Source organism: Xiphophorus couchianus, chromosome 14 (assembly GCF_001444195.1).
Source record: "Xiphophorus couchianus chromosome 14, X_couchianus-1.0, whole genome shotgun sequence".
Taxonomy (NCBI): Eukaryota; Metazoa; Chordata; class Actinopteri; order Cyprinodontiformes; family Poeciliidae; genus Xiphophorus; species Xiphophorus couchianus.
The window spans coordinates 11,555,764-11,570,307 of record NC_040241.1 but is presented as its reverse complement, the minus strand read 5'-3'; the positions used below and the strand labels follow the sequence as shown (position 1 = coordinate 11,570,307).

General features: G+C 40.6%; 1 protein-coding gene across 1 annotated transcript; it reads right to left on the bottom strand.

Annotated features, from left to right (window-relative positions):
- Positions 1 to 715: 715 nt before the first annotated feature.
- dthd1 (death domain containing 1) lies at positions 716 to 13,579 on the bottom strand. Its single transcript, XM_028039032.1, has 9 exons — positions 13,188 to 13,579; positions 11,647 to 11,965; positions 10,646 to 10,825; positions 9,965 to 10,212; positions 9,722 to 9,877; positions 6,962 to 7,242; positions 5,549 to 5,802; positions 5,407 to 5,464; positions 716 to 1,548 (listed from the first exon to the last, which is right to left on the bottom strand). The coding sequence occupies exons 1-9, from the start codon at positions 13,577 to 13,579 to the stop codon at positions 1,238 to 1,240; spliced, it is 2,199 nt and encodes a 732-aa protein (XP_027894833.1). The 3' UTR covers positions 716 to 1,237.
- Between the last annotated feature and the right edge of the window lie 965 nt (positions 13,580 to 14,544).

Below are 14,544 nucleotides of genomic sequence, written 5' to 3'. Positions count from 1 at the left end.
CACAGCTCAGTGTTTGTTTATGAAGACTGGTCCACTAAATCTCTCTTCTGTCCCTGAAGACAGAGTTCTGAGCAAAGTGAGAATGTTAGTCTGTTTCATAGATAAAAATAAAAAGTTTTGAATAAAAAAAAAGGATTTCTGACGAATAAATAAGAGAATCAAATTATTTTGTAGGTTGCCTTTTGTTTAGATAAATTATGCTAAAAGACAGTGGATTACTTCAAGTTGGGATGAAAATACACCGACTTTCAGACAAACGATTTTGCATATTATCTGTCCAGTGTTGATGCTTAAGAAAGATGCAAAACATGCTCTTTTTTTTTTTTTTTTTTTACCAAAAACCCCTTAAACCTTTAGCTTTGCAGAATCTGACATACAGTACAGACCAAAAGTTTGGACACACCTTTTAATTCAATGAGCTTCCTTTATTTTCATGACTATTGACATTGTAGTTTCACACTGAAGGCATCAAAACTATGAATAACACATGTGGAAATATGCACTAAACAAAAAAGTGTAAAACAACTGAAAATACCCCTTATATTCTAGTTTCTTCAAAGTAGCAACCTTTTGCTGTGATTACTGCTTTGCACACACTCTGCATTTTCTTGATGAGCTTCAAGAGGTAGTCACCTGAAATGGTTTTCACTTCATAGGTGTTGCCCTGTCAGGTTAATAAGTGGGATTTCTTGCCTTATAAATAGTCATGAAAATAAAGAAAACCCATTGAATTAGAAGGTGTGTCCAAACGTTTGGTCTGTACTGTATAAAACAAAACAGTATACCCCAGCACAGTTGCTCACTTAAGACAGCATTGCTAAAGAGAATAAAAACAAAATCAGCTTGGTCAGACTTCAGTCCAGCTGAAATTGTTTGCTCTATAAACATAAAGTAAACCCCCCCCCAAAGAACTGCAGGAATAATGCATAAAGGAATGTTCCAATATTGTTCCACTACACTGTTTGACTGATCAGGTCCTCCATCTTGTCTAAAAGTTCCTGAGACGTCATAGTAAGAGATGTATGGGGCAATTAGCTGAAATCTTACAATCATTTCTTTTGCTGATTAAAAATTAAATATCCAGATTACATTTATTACAGATGCTGCTCTCCAAATCAAAAAGGAACCTTTTTCCTCTTTCCACAATATTGTCTCTCTGTGCAATACTGTCCTCTTGTGGAATAAACAGATTACTACATCATGCTCCTTAAATTAAGCTGGGGTTTTTTTTTTTTTTTTACTTTCTAAAACTCCTTGCTTCAGAAAGTTCTGCCTCTCGCAGCAGCACCTCTCGGGCCAGCTCTGGTCTGCCTATTCTGCCCAGGCTCTGAGCGAGTTGGGAGGCCTTCGGGTGGCGTGTGACAGCAGGCAGCGCTCGTCTCCACATGGCCAGGACGTAAAAGGCCTGTTCTGATGGACTGTCCCTGGAGCGGAGCTTCACCAGCTGGGCTGCACTGCGACTGAGACGCAGGGAGGACGCCAGCAGAGACGTCTCCTCCGGAGACAGCTCCCCAGACAGCCAGAGGAGAAGGGCGTCCGAAAGAGGCTCTGATAGGTTTTAAAACAGCAATAAACACCATTAAGAAAATGTTATTTATATCTTTTTGTCTGAATAGGTGAGTCTCTCTCACCTGGTATAAAGAGAGAGAGAGACTATCTTTATACTCTTTATACTCTCTCTGGTATAAAGAGAGAGAGACTCTCTTTATACCAGTTCTCAGGTTCACATTCACCTGAGAATGTGAACCTGTACTGAGCGGATTTTGTGCCTTCAAATAATTTTAACAATGCTCCTGTAGAAGATTCATAACTTATAACATAAAAGTCTAAAACAGGAACAGGTCTGAAAAAACAGTCTGTGTGCTACACTCAAGGGAGAGATTCATTTGATGCAGCAAAGAGTGATGTCATCACTGCTGATGTCATTGTTACCAATGGAACTGAACACTCTAATGGTGCATTCACATCAAACACGTTTTGACCATCAGGCGAGTCTGGTTTATATTCAAAGTCTTTGTGGAGTGTAGGATGCGCTAGATGTGTCACACGCTCCAAACGGTTCAAATCGCACCTCGCTGGACCCTCGAAGCGCGGCGCAATAGCCCTCGACGCGCCTCCACATAGACTTTGAATGCAAACCCGACGCGCCTGATGCTCAAAACGCATTTGGTGTGAATGCACCATTATACAGTATGTCCGGTGTCACATTAGGTCCATCATATTAGAACCAAAGCCCAGTCCTAATACAATGGACTCATTGCTTTGGGTCAGGGGTAACGTTTAGAGGTAAGATGCAAATAAAGTTTTAGTGAATGTTAGGGTTAGGAATAGACTAGTATAGGGTTAGTGCCACCTGGGTGTGGGTCGGCGTAAAGGCCGAGCCGGGCATAGTTTGGCCTTCACGCCAATGCCAACATGAAGACCCTCCATGCAACCAGTGGAGGTTGCTCGCATGGACGTCTGTCTTTCCTTGGACCTCCATGTTTGTGTGGAGGTTTGGCTTTGCGTGGACTCCTCTGTTTGCAACCTGGGTGTGGGTCGGCGCAAAGACCAAGCCAGGCTATGCATGGAGACCCCTGGTTGATTGGAGGTCTGTCTTTCCTCGAACCTCCCTGGTTGATTGGAGGTCTGTCTTTCCTCGGACCTCTCTGGTTGATTGGAGGTCTGTCTTTCCTCGGACCTCTCTGGTTGATTGGAGGTCTGTCTTTCCTTGGTCCCCTCTGTTTGTAGGGAACCTTCTGTTTGCAGGGGGGTCTCTGGTTGGGTGGAGACTCTAGGATGGCTGTTTTCCAGAGCAAGTTTCAACTTCACCTTCAGGTCTGCAACCTGACCCTGCAGAGATTTCACTGTTTCCTCCTGTGCTTTGAATTTGGAAGCTTGCTCAGTGTGACTTTTGAGCTGCTCCTCATATTTAAGTCTCACTCTGTATTCTTCAACCATTACTTCTATGAGACCTTTATTGCGGGAGGCATATTTTTCCGCCTCCCTCTTGAAGTAATCCAGCTGTTGAAGAATGCTCTTGTCGGCTGTAACTTTGGAAGAGCAAGAAACCTTTGATACATCTTTAATCTCTGGCACGTTTCTTCCGTGTTCACGTTTGACTTGCACGTGACGTTCTTTTTCTAATATTTTGTGCAGTTTTTGAATCTCCTCCTGCTGTGATTTGACTTCAGCCTGATACGCAAGCCTTCGGTCTCTTTCCTCATGGAGATCAAAAATCTTATTCTGCAGTTCTTTTTTAAGATCGTCTACCTGCTTTGTAAGATCAATGACGTGTTGTCTAGTCTCTTCCACGACTTCCACTGAGGGGGTAATCTCGAAGCCAGCAGAGGGAGTTGTTTCCTGCTCGACGTCCAGTGATGTTGGACTCTCAAAGTCGCCGGAAGGATCTGATTCTCCCTGGATCTCTACTGATTCATCTTCCGGCTTAATGGGGTTGTCTATCTCATCTCCAAATGGGAAAATGACAGCGTCGTAGTCGACTTGGATGTTGAGGTCCATTATGTCGACCCATGAAAGCTTAGCTGGAAAAGCTTCATGTTCACAAGCAATCTCTTGCTGCTCCATGTCTATATTCTGCTAAATTCTTGCTTCTCTGAAAGGCGTGTAATATCTGGAATCGATATCCCGCTTGTTTCGATTAATTTTGTACGTGCTCTGAAGAGTGATCTGTCGCGATAGAACTGTGGAACAGGTCTGAGAAAACTCTGTCTGCAAGCTACATTCAAGAGAGAGATTCCTTTGTGGTATCATAGAGTGATGTTATCACTGCTGATGTCATAGATACCATTGGAACTGAACATTCTATCCACCTTATTTCTGGGAGGCTTACTGGGAAACAATTATGGTTCTTACTTCTGGCGCCCACCGGAAGTAGCAGTATTTCATTGTAATTTGTAGGGTTTTTGACTAATCTATATTCATGATAGAAGTTACATTTCTCTTTTTGGTTATTGTACAATATGTAGTAAAACTTGTTTACGGACATGCCGTCTGCTATCAGAGAGCTGCTCAGTACATAGGATTGAAATTATGAGTTTAATCACGGGGAGCAACAGTAACACAGCGTTAAGTTTTGTAACGAAATGACCGTGAATTAACTGCTGCTAGCAGCTCGTTTCTCTGAAGAGATGACAGTAATAAAGAAGAGAAAAGCAGGGAAGTTCTGAGCTGCAGGTTTGTACCGACAGTATAAAACAGCAGAACTACATAATATTAGCTGTGTCATGAAAGTCTTATTCACAATTCGTCAAATAAAGTGTTACCAGCGGGAGTTTTCATCGCCTACTGGCAGATAAGGAAACAAACAGAATTTGGCTAAAAACTCTAAACTTGAAGAGAGAACCCAAAATGCTTTATGTAAGCTCATTTCATTGTGTGGACAGAAAGCCAACGGAAGAAAACCCGCATCCGTATCCGAAACAACTGAGTCAGTGAAGTAGCTAAATATGCTAGTGCGGGTTATTTGTGGCCATTTCTTCAAGTCACCATCCCTCCCCGCAATAGCTGTAGGTTGCGGTAAAACAATATTGCTGCATTTAAGCTGTGATAGTTGATGTTCCCACATATTTTATAGCCTAAAAGTTCTGACGAAAGCCAGTTAGCGAGTTACTAACATGTAAACAAATGGCAGTTCCGGTTTAGGCGGACGTTGCGCCCATAAATCACGCAAAGCCTCATGGGGCTGGGAATAAGGTGGATAAGAAGGATTTCTACATACATTACCAAATATATATTATATTAAAAATATCACAACTTAATAACATAATGAATTTATGTGTTTTGTTAATATAATAACATAAAAATCATTCCTAAAAAAATAAACTGATTCAAAAAATCAGATCCACTTAAGCCCCCTAGCGGCCCCGGGGCCCTAAGTGGCCTCATAGTTTGCTTATGCCTTGGGCCGGCCATGCACCCACTGGACATGACCCACCCATGCACTGAGTAAAATAACAACTCACAGGGTAATGCTCACTAACAGTAACTTGGACTAAAAAATTCTACACAAATCAGGAGAAATATTACTTTTGTACAATAAATGTCAGCAAGTGCTAATTTACTGTTGCTAATTCCACATGGCAACAATATTTGACATGGGACGTTTATATTTTTAAGTATAAAAATAATATAGAATAATAATAGTAGTTTTTCCACATGCAGTATAATTTAGTTTGTATTATTCAATGTTATTTTAAATATATATTTTATCATGCTAGCTTGGTAATCTTTGGGTGTGGCGGGCCCTAAGCAGCTGCTTAACTCGCTTATACCCTTGGCCGGCCCAGGTTCCACAACCTATAATTTTAATGAAATGTGAAAAAATTCTTGAGGTAAAAATACTTCATCAATGCACCTGACAGCAGCACCAACAGCTGCTTCTAAATCGCTGACTGAGTCACCCACCTGCATCCTCAGCTATCTTCACTCTGGCGGCAATTGGCCGATGAATGACTCTCACTTTCTGGAATCACACAAATTGAACGTGTTGAAAGGGCTTAAAGGTCTTTTACCTAAATTAAAATGATGTTTACCAAGACTTCTGCACCTTTGGTAAACTCAGAGGCAGTTTACAAACTGGGTTTGCCAGGAGCTTTGCATCCCTCAGAACAGCTTTGTCCCTTCTCCACTCCAGCTCAGCTCTGGTGACTCTATAAAACAGGGCTGTGCCCTTGTAGCAAGGCGAGCTATAATTCCCAAACGGGTCCACTTCGGTTAGGCGCACTAACAGCTCATTCCTCCGCTGACAGTGAAAGGTCAGCCGCTCGTGTGACTCCTCACTTGTGTTGCTCTGTGTGAAGGCTGCAAAGTACACATAGGCAAAAATCACAAAATCGTACAAGCATTTTTCCCCTGTGAAATGTTGCATTTCAAAACTTCTCCTATAAAGCAAAGGATGTCTTTTAATCTCACTTTACCAGATAGAACTTATCTGTTTTACGACATTTGCTTCTAGATATCCTCTGTGGCCTGTGAAGGCTTTTCTATAAATACCACTCACGTTCCACCATCACCCATCATTATTTCACAAAATTATAAATAGCCTATGTTGGGTTTAGCCCATTTTCAGTTCCTCTGTTCTTCTGGGGATGTATGTTGCTTTTCTGCCTGAAGGTTGTTACTTTTTTGTGTTGAACTTCCTGTGCCTTCACCTCTTTTAGTTTTGGTAATAAAGATTTCTGAAAGCTTTCACTTCCTGCCTGCCGATGTTGATTTAGCCAAGCTCTGCTACAACTTTTGTTCACATTTGAAGAGATTTTCATAATCGGAGGATGTTTTCATTTTGCGTGATACATAAAACAGTATAACTAAAAGGGAATATAATCACTTTTAACCGCATCTTTAGGTCATGGGACAGAAAGCAACTTCTCTCACCCAAAATCAAAACATCACATTCCCATTGTTGAAGCCTTTTAGGATAGTTGCATCAGTTTTTCTGTTTCGGCTGAGCTAAATAAACTGATGTTTAACCTGGAAATGTGGTGCCCATACACTGACAAGATAAGACATGGAGCAGGTTAAGAGTAAGTGTGGCGAGAACATTTGAAATCAGTCACTGCATTGTCCGGAAAACAGTGTGCAAAGGTGAGACTTTAAACAACAAATGCCAATATGCCCAGAACTTCTGCAGTATTGTTTAGATAGGACAAACGTCCTCACAGCGATATCAAAGACTGGTCGATACAGGAAGCGTCTGTGATGTCTTTTTTTAGCTAATGACGGCAATACTAGCTATTAAGAGTGTAGGGTGTCCTTTCCACTATTGTTACATCTTTTGTTTAGTGAGTAAAATAAGTTTAATCATATCAATTTCCTCTCCGGAGACAAGTAAGAACAGCGCCTAGACGTTAATGTCTCCTAAACATTCCATGATCGTGCCTGATTTGAAGCACTCTGAACAGTCCTTGTGTTATTTGACACATAAAGGCCAGTAGACATGTGATTCTGGCCGGGCTCCCACCTGTGGATGTGATGTTTCCACTGAAGCGCAGGACAAGCTGATCTCCTTCACACAGGGAGATCTCAGAGGAGGTCTCCACGGCCCCACCAGCCCGCAGTCTGTTCAGCTCCCAGCTGAGGTCTCTGCTAGGCAACGCAGCCAGGAAGACGCTATGAGGGTCATCCCGTCCATGCTGGAGGACGACGGTCACCGAGTGGCGGCAGGCCGAGGCCTCCAGCTCCTCGGCCAGTGCAGTAAGGTGACAAGGCTGCAGTGGTGACAGGAGACGAACTACGAGGAGTCTGGTATGAAGAGGCAAAGAGAGAAACTTAAGAAGTTTTACTTCATTAAAAGAGACTGGATTACTGCTGAGTGAAAAGGGCTTGTTATCTGGAGCTGGAAGTCAGAAATAATGTATTCATGGGAAATTAAGGAAATTATAAAACCCAACGTGCATACATTATTCCCCACTAAGCTTAATTTAGATAAGAAGAACAAAGAGTAATACAGTTTTAGAGGGAAACAATTAAAATCACTTTTTAAAGCTGGTTTTGTCACATGTAATGTCGTTTCAACAATCAACTAGAGAAGACAGGTTTCAATTTTCAGTTTTTTCAAGTACTTGAAAAAAGTACTCCAAAGGAATCCAAACAATACAAATCCAACATCGAAGCTCTTTAAACCAGGTGAAGGTAAGCTTTATTTAACTGTAATGTTCAGCGATTACTGATTTACCCATGACTAAAAGTGATCAGAACAACAAAACCATAATGAAGTGGAAGTAGTGCTGGGCAATGAAACGTTACACAATTTTATTGAGGAACAGAATGAGGAACGAAGCAATAATAAAGCTGGCAATTATTATTTAATCTATAGACAATCTATTGTGTAAGTTTGATTTGTATTATTTTATGTTGTACTGAAACATATTCTTTTAACTCTTAAACAGTGCAAAAAAGTAGGGGTTTTTTTAGTATAAACGTTAACAGGATTTAAGAATAAGTCACATTAGTTAATGATAATGTTTATGATGATGTGCTATTTCAATTTGTGGTGAAATATGAGTGACAATGTTTTAAGCCACATTGTCCAACTGCCGAAGATCATGTCCATTTTTTTCATGATTTATCCACTTCTGTCTGCAAATACTGTGAAGTATTCTGCTGCTGTTTTACAATTGATGTTTTGATAACTACACATGACATTTTTGAACCAATATAAAACCGGTGTTTAAAGTTTAGCTAGATTTGGACAGCGTTACTTTTTATAGATTTATGTGGTGCCTAAAAAGGATTTTTATGACTTAGTAACTTTAGTTCAACAGGGATAGCTTGAAGTCGTTCCTCTCTGATATTTCCTCATATTATTAGCTCTTAATTACACATCAGTTAAATTAAGTTTGGGGCATTAATTTATGCATCTGAAGGCAGCACTAAAACAAATAATCAGGACAATAATCAGGTCTGGACTTTTACTGGACCACTGAAACAGCTCAACATTTTGTTTTTCTGCCATTGTGTTGTAGACATTCTACTGGGTCCACTTTGGATCAGGCCCAGGTCCAGTGGTTGCAAAACCCAATAATCACAACCCTACCAGAACCATGTTTGACACACTTTCATGAGCAGCTTGTGCTGATCTTCTGTTTGGTTTCCCATTTATTATGATGCTTTGTGGTGGACATCTCTAGTGTCATTTGTCCAAAAGACAAATAGTTTTAAAGTCCTGCAGTTCATTCAAATAATACTTTTGCAATTGGTGAAAAATTCTCTATCAGTTTTTGCCTCTAAAGAACAGGACTGAAAACTAACTGAAGTACAACCAACTTCACTATTACTCCCACTGTGGTTTCACTTCTTTCTTTTTTTTTTTTTTACATTGCATGCAAACATGTTCTGGTACTCTATTCTCAGTTCAGGTGCAAAACGTTACGTCATCTTCCTTTGCAGTGAGCATAACTTCATACGGACACTGTAAAAGTGAGAAAGGGGAAGCAAGATGACGGCATGCTACTGACCAACTTCTGCAGAAACACACAGAGAGATGTGGTGAAAGATATGAGATTATTTCGGCTCTCTAAAGCATTTCCCTACACTGTTTTAGCAAGCAGTATTTGCTGGGTGGGTGGATGAAGATGACATGATACTGTGTCCATGACAGCAAGACTTTACTGATTTGTGACTTGGTAACAATGAGAAAAATGTTTGGAGGAGTCATTGTGAGAATCTCAAAGCTAAGAAAACTGCTCTGACTTTCAAACACGGTTGTGATGGCATCATGCTGACGGGCTGTTTTGGATGTGTCTTAGAAAGACACTTGGAAGATGATGTATTTCTTGCTCAAATACAGCAAGAAATACTCCCACGAAGTTATTGACTTTGGATGAAATCAACAGCTTGATGGTTGAAACTTGTACGTAAGGATTACTGTATGCTAAGAACACTTCCTGCCATTCTTGAATAAGGAAAATTAACTGTCTCACTTCAGACAATTAATGTTTTCTTAGCATATACTTTCCAGCTTACATCTAAATTCAGTTTTTCTTTTCTTCAGAAAAGCAAAACATCCATTCATTCACCTAATGATTGTCTGTAGCCGCTTATCTTAGGAAGCTGGGGTAGCTGGGCAGAACCCACGCCTCCATCAGGAGGAGTGGGTGTGAACTTCATGCAAACAAAACAACAACAAAAAAGCAAAGACCTGATTGAACCAATGTGCCACCATGCAGCTCAAATAAGCAAATTAAATAAATGAAAATAACTAGGATATCGTTTTACTAACCTGTCAAAGTTTTCTATCAGATCAAAGGAGACCAGTCCGTTCTTCTGGTTCCTGATGACAATGTTATCAAGAACAGTCCACTGTTTGTCTCTTGAGCCTAGAACAATCAGCAACTCATTGGACGTCTCGTTAGATCTCACATAAGCACCAAGGATTCTGATAGAGACACAGAAGAGAAACCAGCTTAGCAACAAGACTAAGAAATGACATAGACGATTTACTGTTCCTACACTTTTGACCCACCTTACTTTGCCTGAGGGAATCAAGGGATCACTAGGAGCCCCAACCTGGTGTGCTTTGCTTTCCTTCCTCCTTTCTTCCTCCTTTTTCTCAGAGTTTGGTGGACACGGAAGTGTAATTGTGAGGGGTCTCCTAAGTGGCTGCGAGTTAGGGTGGGTGAGGTGGAGCAGCGGGCTGGCTGACACCACCGACTCATAGGCATCATTCCTGGACTTGACGGCAGCCAGAAGGACGGCGTCCACCGGCTGGACCTGAAACAGATGAGCAAACATCTGTTTGGCACGATTCGGATGGAGATGCAGAATGATATGAGGACATGTTTCTCCTGACGCTTTAGTTTCGCCGACAGCAGGTTGTTTAATCAAAGCAGAGCCGAGCAGAGTGGGAGCTGATGTTTCTTGACGTGAGATCAAGCAGCAGACTGCTGCAGTGAAGTCGGTTCAGAAATGTTTGGACTCGCATGTACACTGGAATGCACCATGCAGCTGTTTTTGTTCTCTTTCTGCCCAGCAAACATCTGTGACAGCATATCTCTGAACCACAAGCTGCCTGTCTTTTTCCTCTCTACTCTGAATTTCAAAATGTTTCAACGATTTCAGAACAATCTCTACAAATGTTAGTACACTTGGTCTGGCCTCCCACGCTACAAAAGAAGGTTTGGTGATCAGCTTATTCTCTCCATACCGTTGTTTGGGCCATTACTGGAGCAGTGAAGGATCCTGGGAGGTAGTTCAGACAGATCCGAGGGTCCATGGGGATTTTTAGTGACAACCCCTTCCTGGGAACGTTGTACATTTCTCTTTTTGGACGTGAAACTACAGCAAATATGCCCAAGGAGTACACTTTCACCTCAGCAAAACGACCCTGTAAAGTATATAAAATGTATATATAAATTTATTTTGATTATTTTCATTGCATTAAGTAGTAGGATAAAGTAAAAAAAAAAGAAAAGGTATACAGCTGTAGGGAAATTACAACATGAACACAATATATCACTGCAGTGGAAAGGTATTATATTTAGTTTCCATTTCATGAAATAGTATATTGATAAAGTTGTCTATCAATCAACTTGCACAAGTCCGTTTTGTGTATTTTTTAAGATAAATCTTTGTAAAGATAAATATTTGGGGCTCTGTGAAGTAGCTACCATACCTGGTGCTGAGAACTGTAAATTAGCTGTAACTTTGCTAAATATGTTATAACATAACTTTTTCGTTTGTTAAGCGGAGTTATGCTGTTTACAAAATGGATTGCATCACGACAAAATAATATAACGTGGAAGCTCCGAAGTAACATCTTAAGATACCAGCAATCTTGGGCGCACACAGATCTTCAAAATAAAAATCACCCTCAGCAAAATATACTCAAATTAACTTAATGACAAAAAAAAAAAAAGATGAGAATTGCAAAGTGACAAAAACAAAGCCCTGAGACCTTAAATTATTTGTAGGCAGATCTGAAAAGGTGTGTGTTGGCAAGGTGGACAAATACCTTTTAGATTCCATCAAATACAAAGGAATGTGTAAAGTTCAAACTTGGAATAAAGTGTTATGAACAAGTGTTTGAGTAATAATTTCTGAATGACCTAAAATAGGAAAAGCCTTATCAGACTTGATGTCAAACAATTGTTCTCTATTTAGTGGGAAACTAAACAGAAAACGTTCTACGCCAGCAGAAAGCAACACCTTTTGGCCTCCACGCACTTCCTCCGTCGTCACCGGGGTGATGTAGCTTACTCTCCTCTCCTCGTCAACGATCTTCACAGCAACCTCTCTGTGGCCGCCGCGATGGCGCACACAGAAGGGCACGGCCACGGCTACGGGGAAGTGGAAGGCGTCTCGGTCCTGAACTTTCACACGAATCACTCTGCTGATGAGCTCCTCCGAGCCGCTCGCCATCAGGCAGCTCACGGTGTCGGCCGCCTCACACGTCAGGGCTCCGGCAGGCGCTCTGACAAAACACGCGTTTGTTGCTTTGTCAGAGCCGTCCGTCTCGCCTGTGAGCCTGAGCGTACACACCGTAGAGATGGAGCACTTAAAAGCTTTTAAGCACAAGTTTCAATAAAATATATGGGTGACTTGCCTGCACTCATCTTCCAGACACATTTTTGGGAACTGTTTTGGAGGGAGAGTGCACACTTTACCCATATCAGGTTCTGCCAGACTCGGTCTGTCCGTCTGAACAGAATTCTCATGATTTGTTTGGCATTTTTTGCACAAAATGCAGCCACTGACCTGACAGTGAACTGTACAAAAAACTATCTGGCTGTGTGGAGCCCAGGAGTTCAACATGCGGGGCTGTGCGATAACGCGTTGCTGAGTTTCTGTCTGAATCAGTGAGCGGAAGAAATGAGGAGCAAGTTCCCATTTATTTCCAGGAAAAAAAAAAGCAAGCTGCATGTTTGTCTTTTCTTCTGAGAACAACATGCTAAATGTTTCTGTCATCAGAATGCTCTTTTATTCTATAATAATAATAAAAAAGGGTATTCAATAGAATATATATATATATATATATATATATATATATATATATATACACTTGAAAATTGAATTATTTTCCAACATAACTCCAGTTACAATAAGTAAACTTTTATAAAAGGTCAACCTAGAAAAAAAGTATCCACACCCTTTAACATTTTTTGCATTTTCACAAAATGACCACAAAGTTGGTATTTTATATAATTAGCCGAAGCAAAATAGTGCATAACTGTGGAACAAGAATAAACTGTTGTTATTTTTTGTTCTTTTTTACTAATTAAAATTTTTTAAAAGTGTGTCCTATTTTGTGAAGTAAAATTAAAGATTATTTTACTTTAATTTTGCTAAATCAAATCTAAAGCAATTAACTGCCTTGAGAAGTCACATATTGCAATTTCTAACCACCTGTGGTTTTTAATCTCAGTATAATTCCATCTCTTTTTTCTGCTTCAGAGGTTTTTTAAAGAACATCAGAGAAACAAAAAGCATCATGAAGACCAAAGAGCGCTGCAAACAGGCCAAGGAGAAGGTTGTGGAGAAGTTTAAAGCAGGTTGCCATGACGAAATGTCACTGAATCAAATTAGGGCGCAAAAATACTTGAGGATAGAGCAGAAGTTCATCTTCCGAAAGGACAGCAACCTTAAATATGCAGACAGACCTACGACTGCATATAAACCATATTCTTGTATCAGAACGGCCCAGTCAAAGAAGTTAGAATAAACACACTGCGATGGTTGTGGCAGCTTACCATGTTGTAATCCATTTCTCTTCTGTTCTCCACTTAGTTTTATTCTCTCTGTCTTTCTCTTCTGCTTCCAGTGAAGTAGCCTGATTGTAGAAATCCTTCTCTTGACCCCTGATGTTGGTTTTCTCTTTGGTCTCTTTCTCCGTGCTGCAGTTTGAACTGTTGAATCCAGAGTCCAGGGTATTTTTCTGGTCTTGAGCATCTTGAACTTCTCTAAACTCCAGATTATATTCAGATTGCTGATTCCTGACTTCTTCCGTTTGATCTGGATTATCCTCATCCTCGTCTCTGGGTTCCTGAAAGACGGCAGCTGACTCCTCATGCGTGGATAACCGGAGCACTGCGGCATCCAGCTTTGGAATGATTTTGGTCACTCTGTCCATGAGGTCCTCCATGTCTTCCCCAACACTCAAGAAAATGCCATTGGATTCTGAACAGGATGTAGTTTTATGCTCTGAAACATCTGAAATAAAATAAAAACCAGTTTGTAAACGTGCAAACAAATTCAAGGGAGATTAACGTAGTGCCTTTACTGTCCCCTTTGTCATAAATTCCGAAGGGACAAAATATATAATTCGCTATATTTGAATCTCAGCTTAGCGTTTTGACAGAAAGATTAATTTATTGTAACTGAGTCGGCATTTCTTCTTTCTTGTTTTACTCATGCTTTTCTGGTTTGGACCAGAAAATTACCAGTAGGGGTTATTTACACAATTTTGAGACTAAATATGTTCACTGTGTCTCAAAATAAATACATCTTTTAATACAATAGTGCCAATACTTGTGCTGCCCAGTGATGGACTGGCAACCTGTTAAGGGTGTCACCTTTCACCTCTCATGATCACTGGAGTTTTTGTACCTTAATAAAATAAAAGGGGGCAATCAATTACTTAAAAATAAATATGTTTACAATATTTCAAGATTTCTCATACAAGAACCCACACACGGTACCTTTTGTAGAGGCTTGGTGATCTTCATCGCCCCCTTGTGGAAACTTTTCAAGCATGCAGACGCATTCGCTAATAACCTTCCTCCAATCTGTCAGCATCTCCGCATGAAACTCACTCAGCTCTTTCAGTACTTCCACAACCTTCTCCTTCTGCTCTCTAATGACACTTCTGTTCCCTTTTTTGTCCTCCTTCTTGATTTCTTCTGGCCTGCATTCCCCTTCTTCTCTGTTGCCAAATGCTAATCCACCGTGATGATTTCTGCAGCCCCTTTTTTCTTGAGGACCCTTTTCCAAAGTGACGAGGAGACTGTCCCCGGTGTTTGTGCCGAGGGGACAGTTTGCTTCATTGATCTGATGACTTTCAGGTTGCCCTGTATCCATGCTAAAGTGGAAAATGACAAATATGACAGC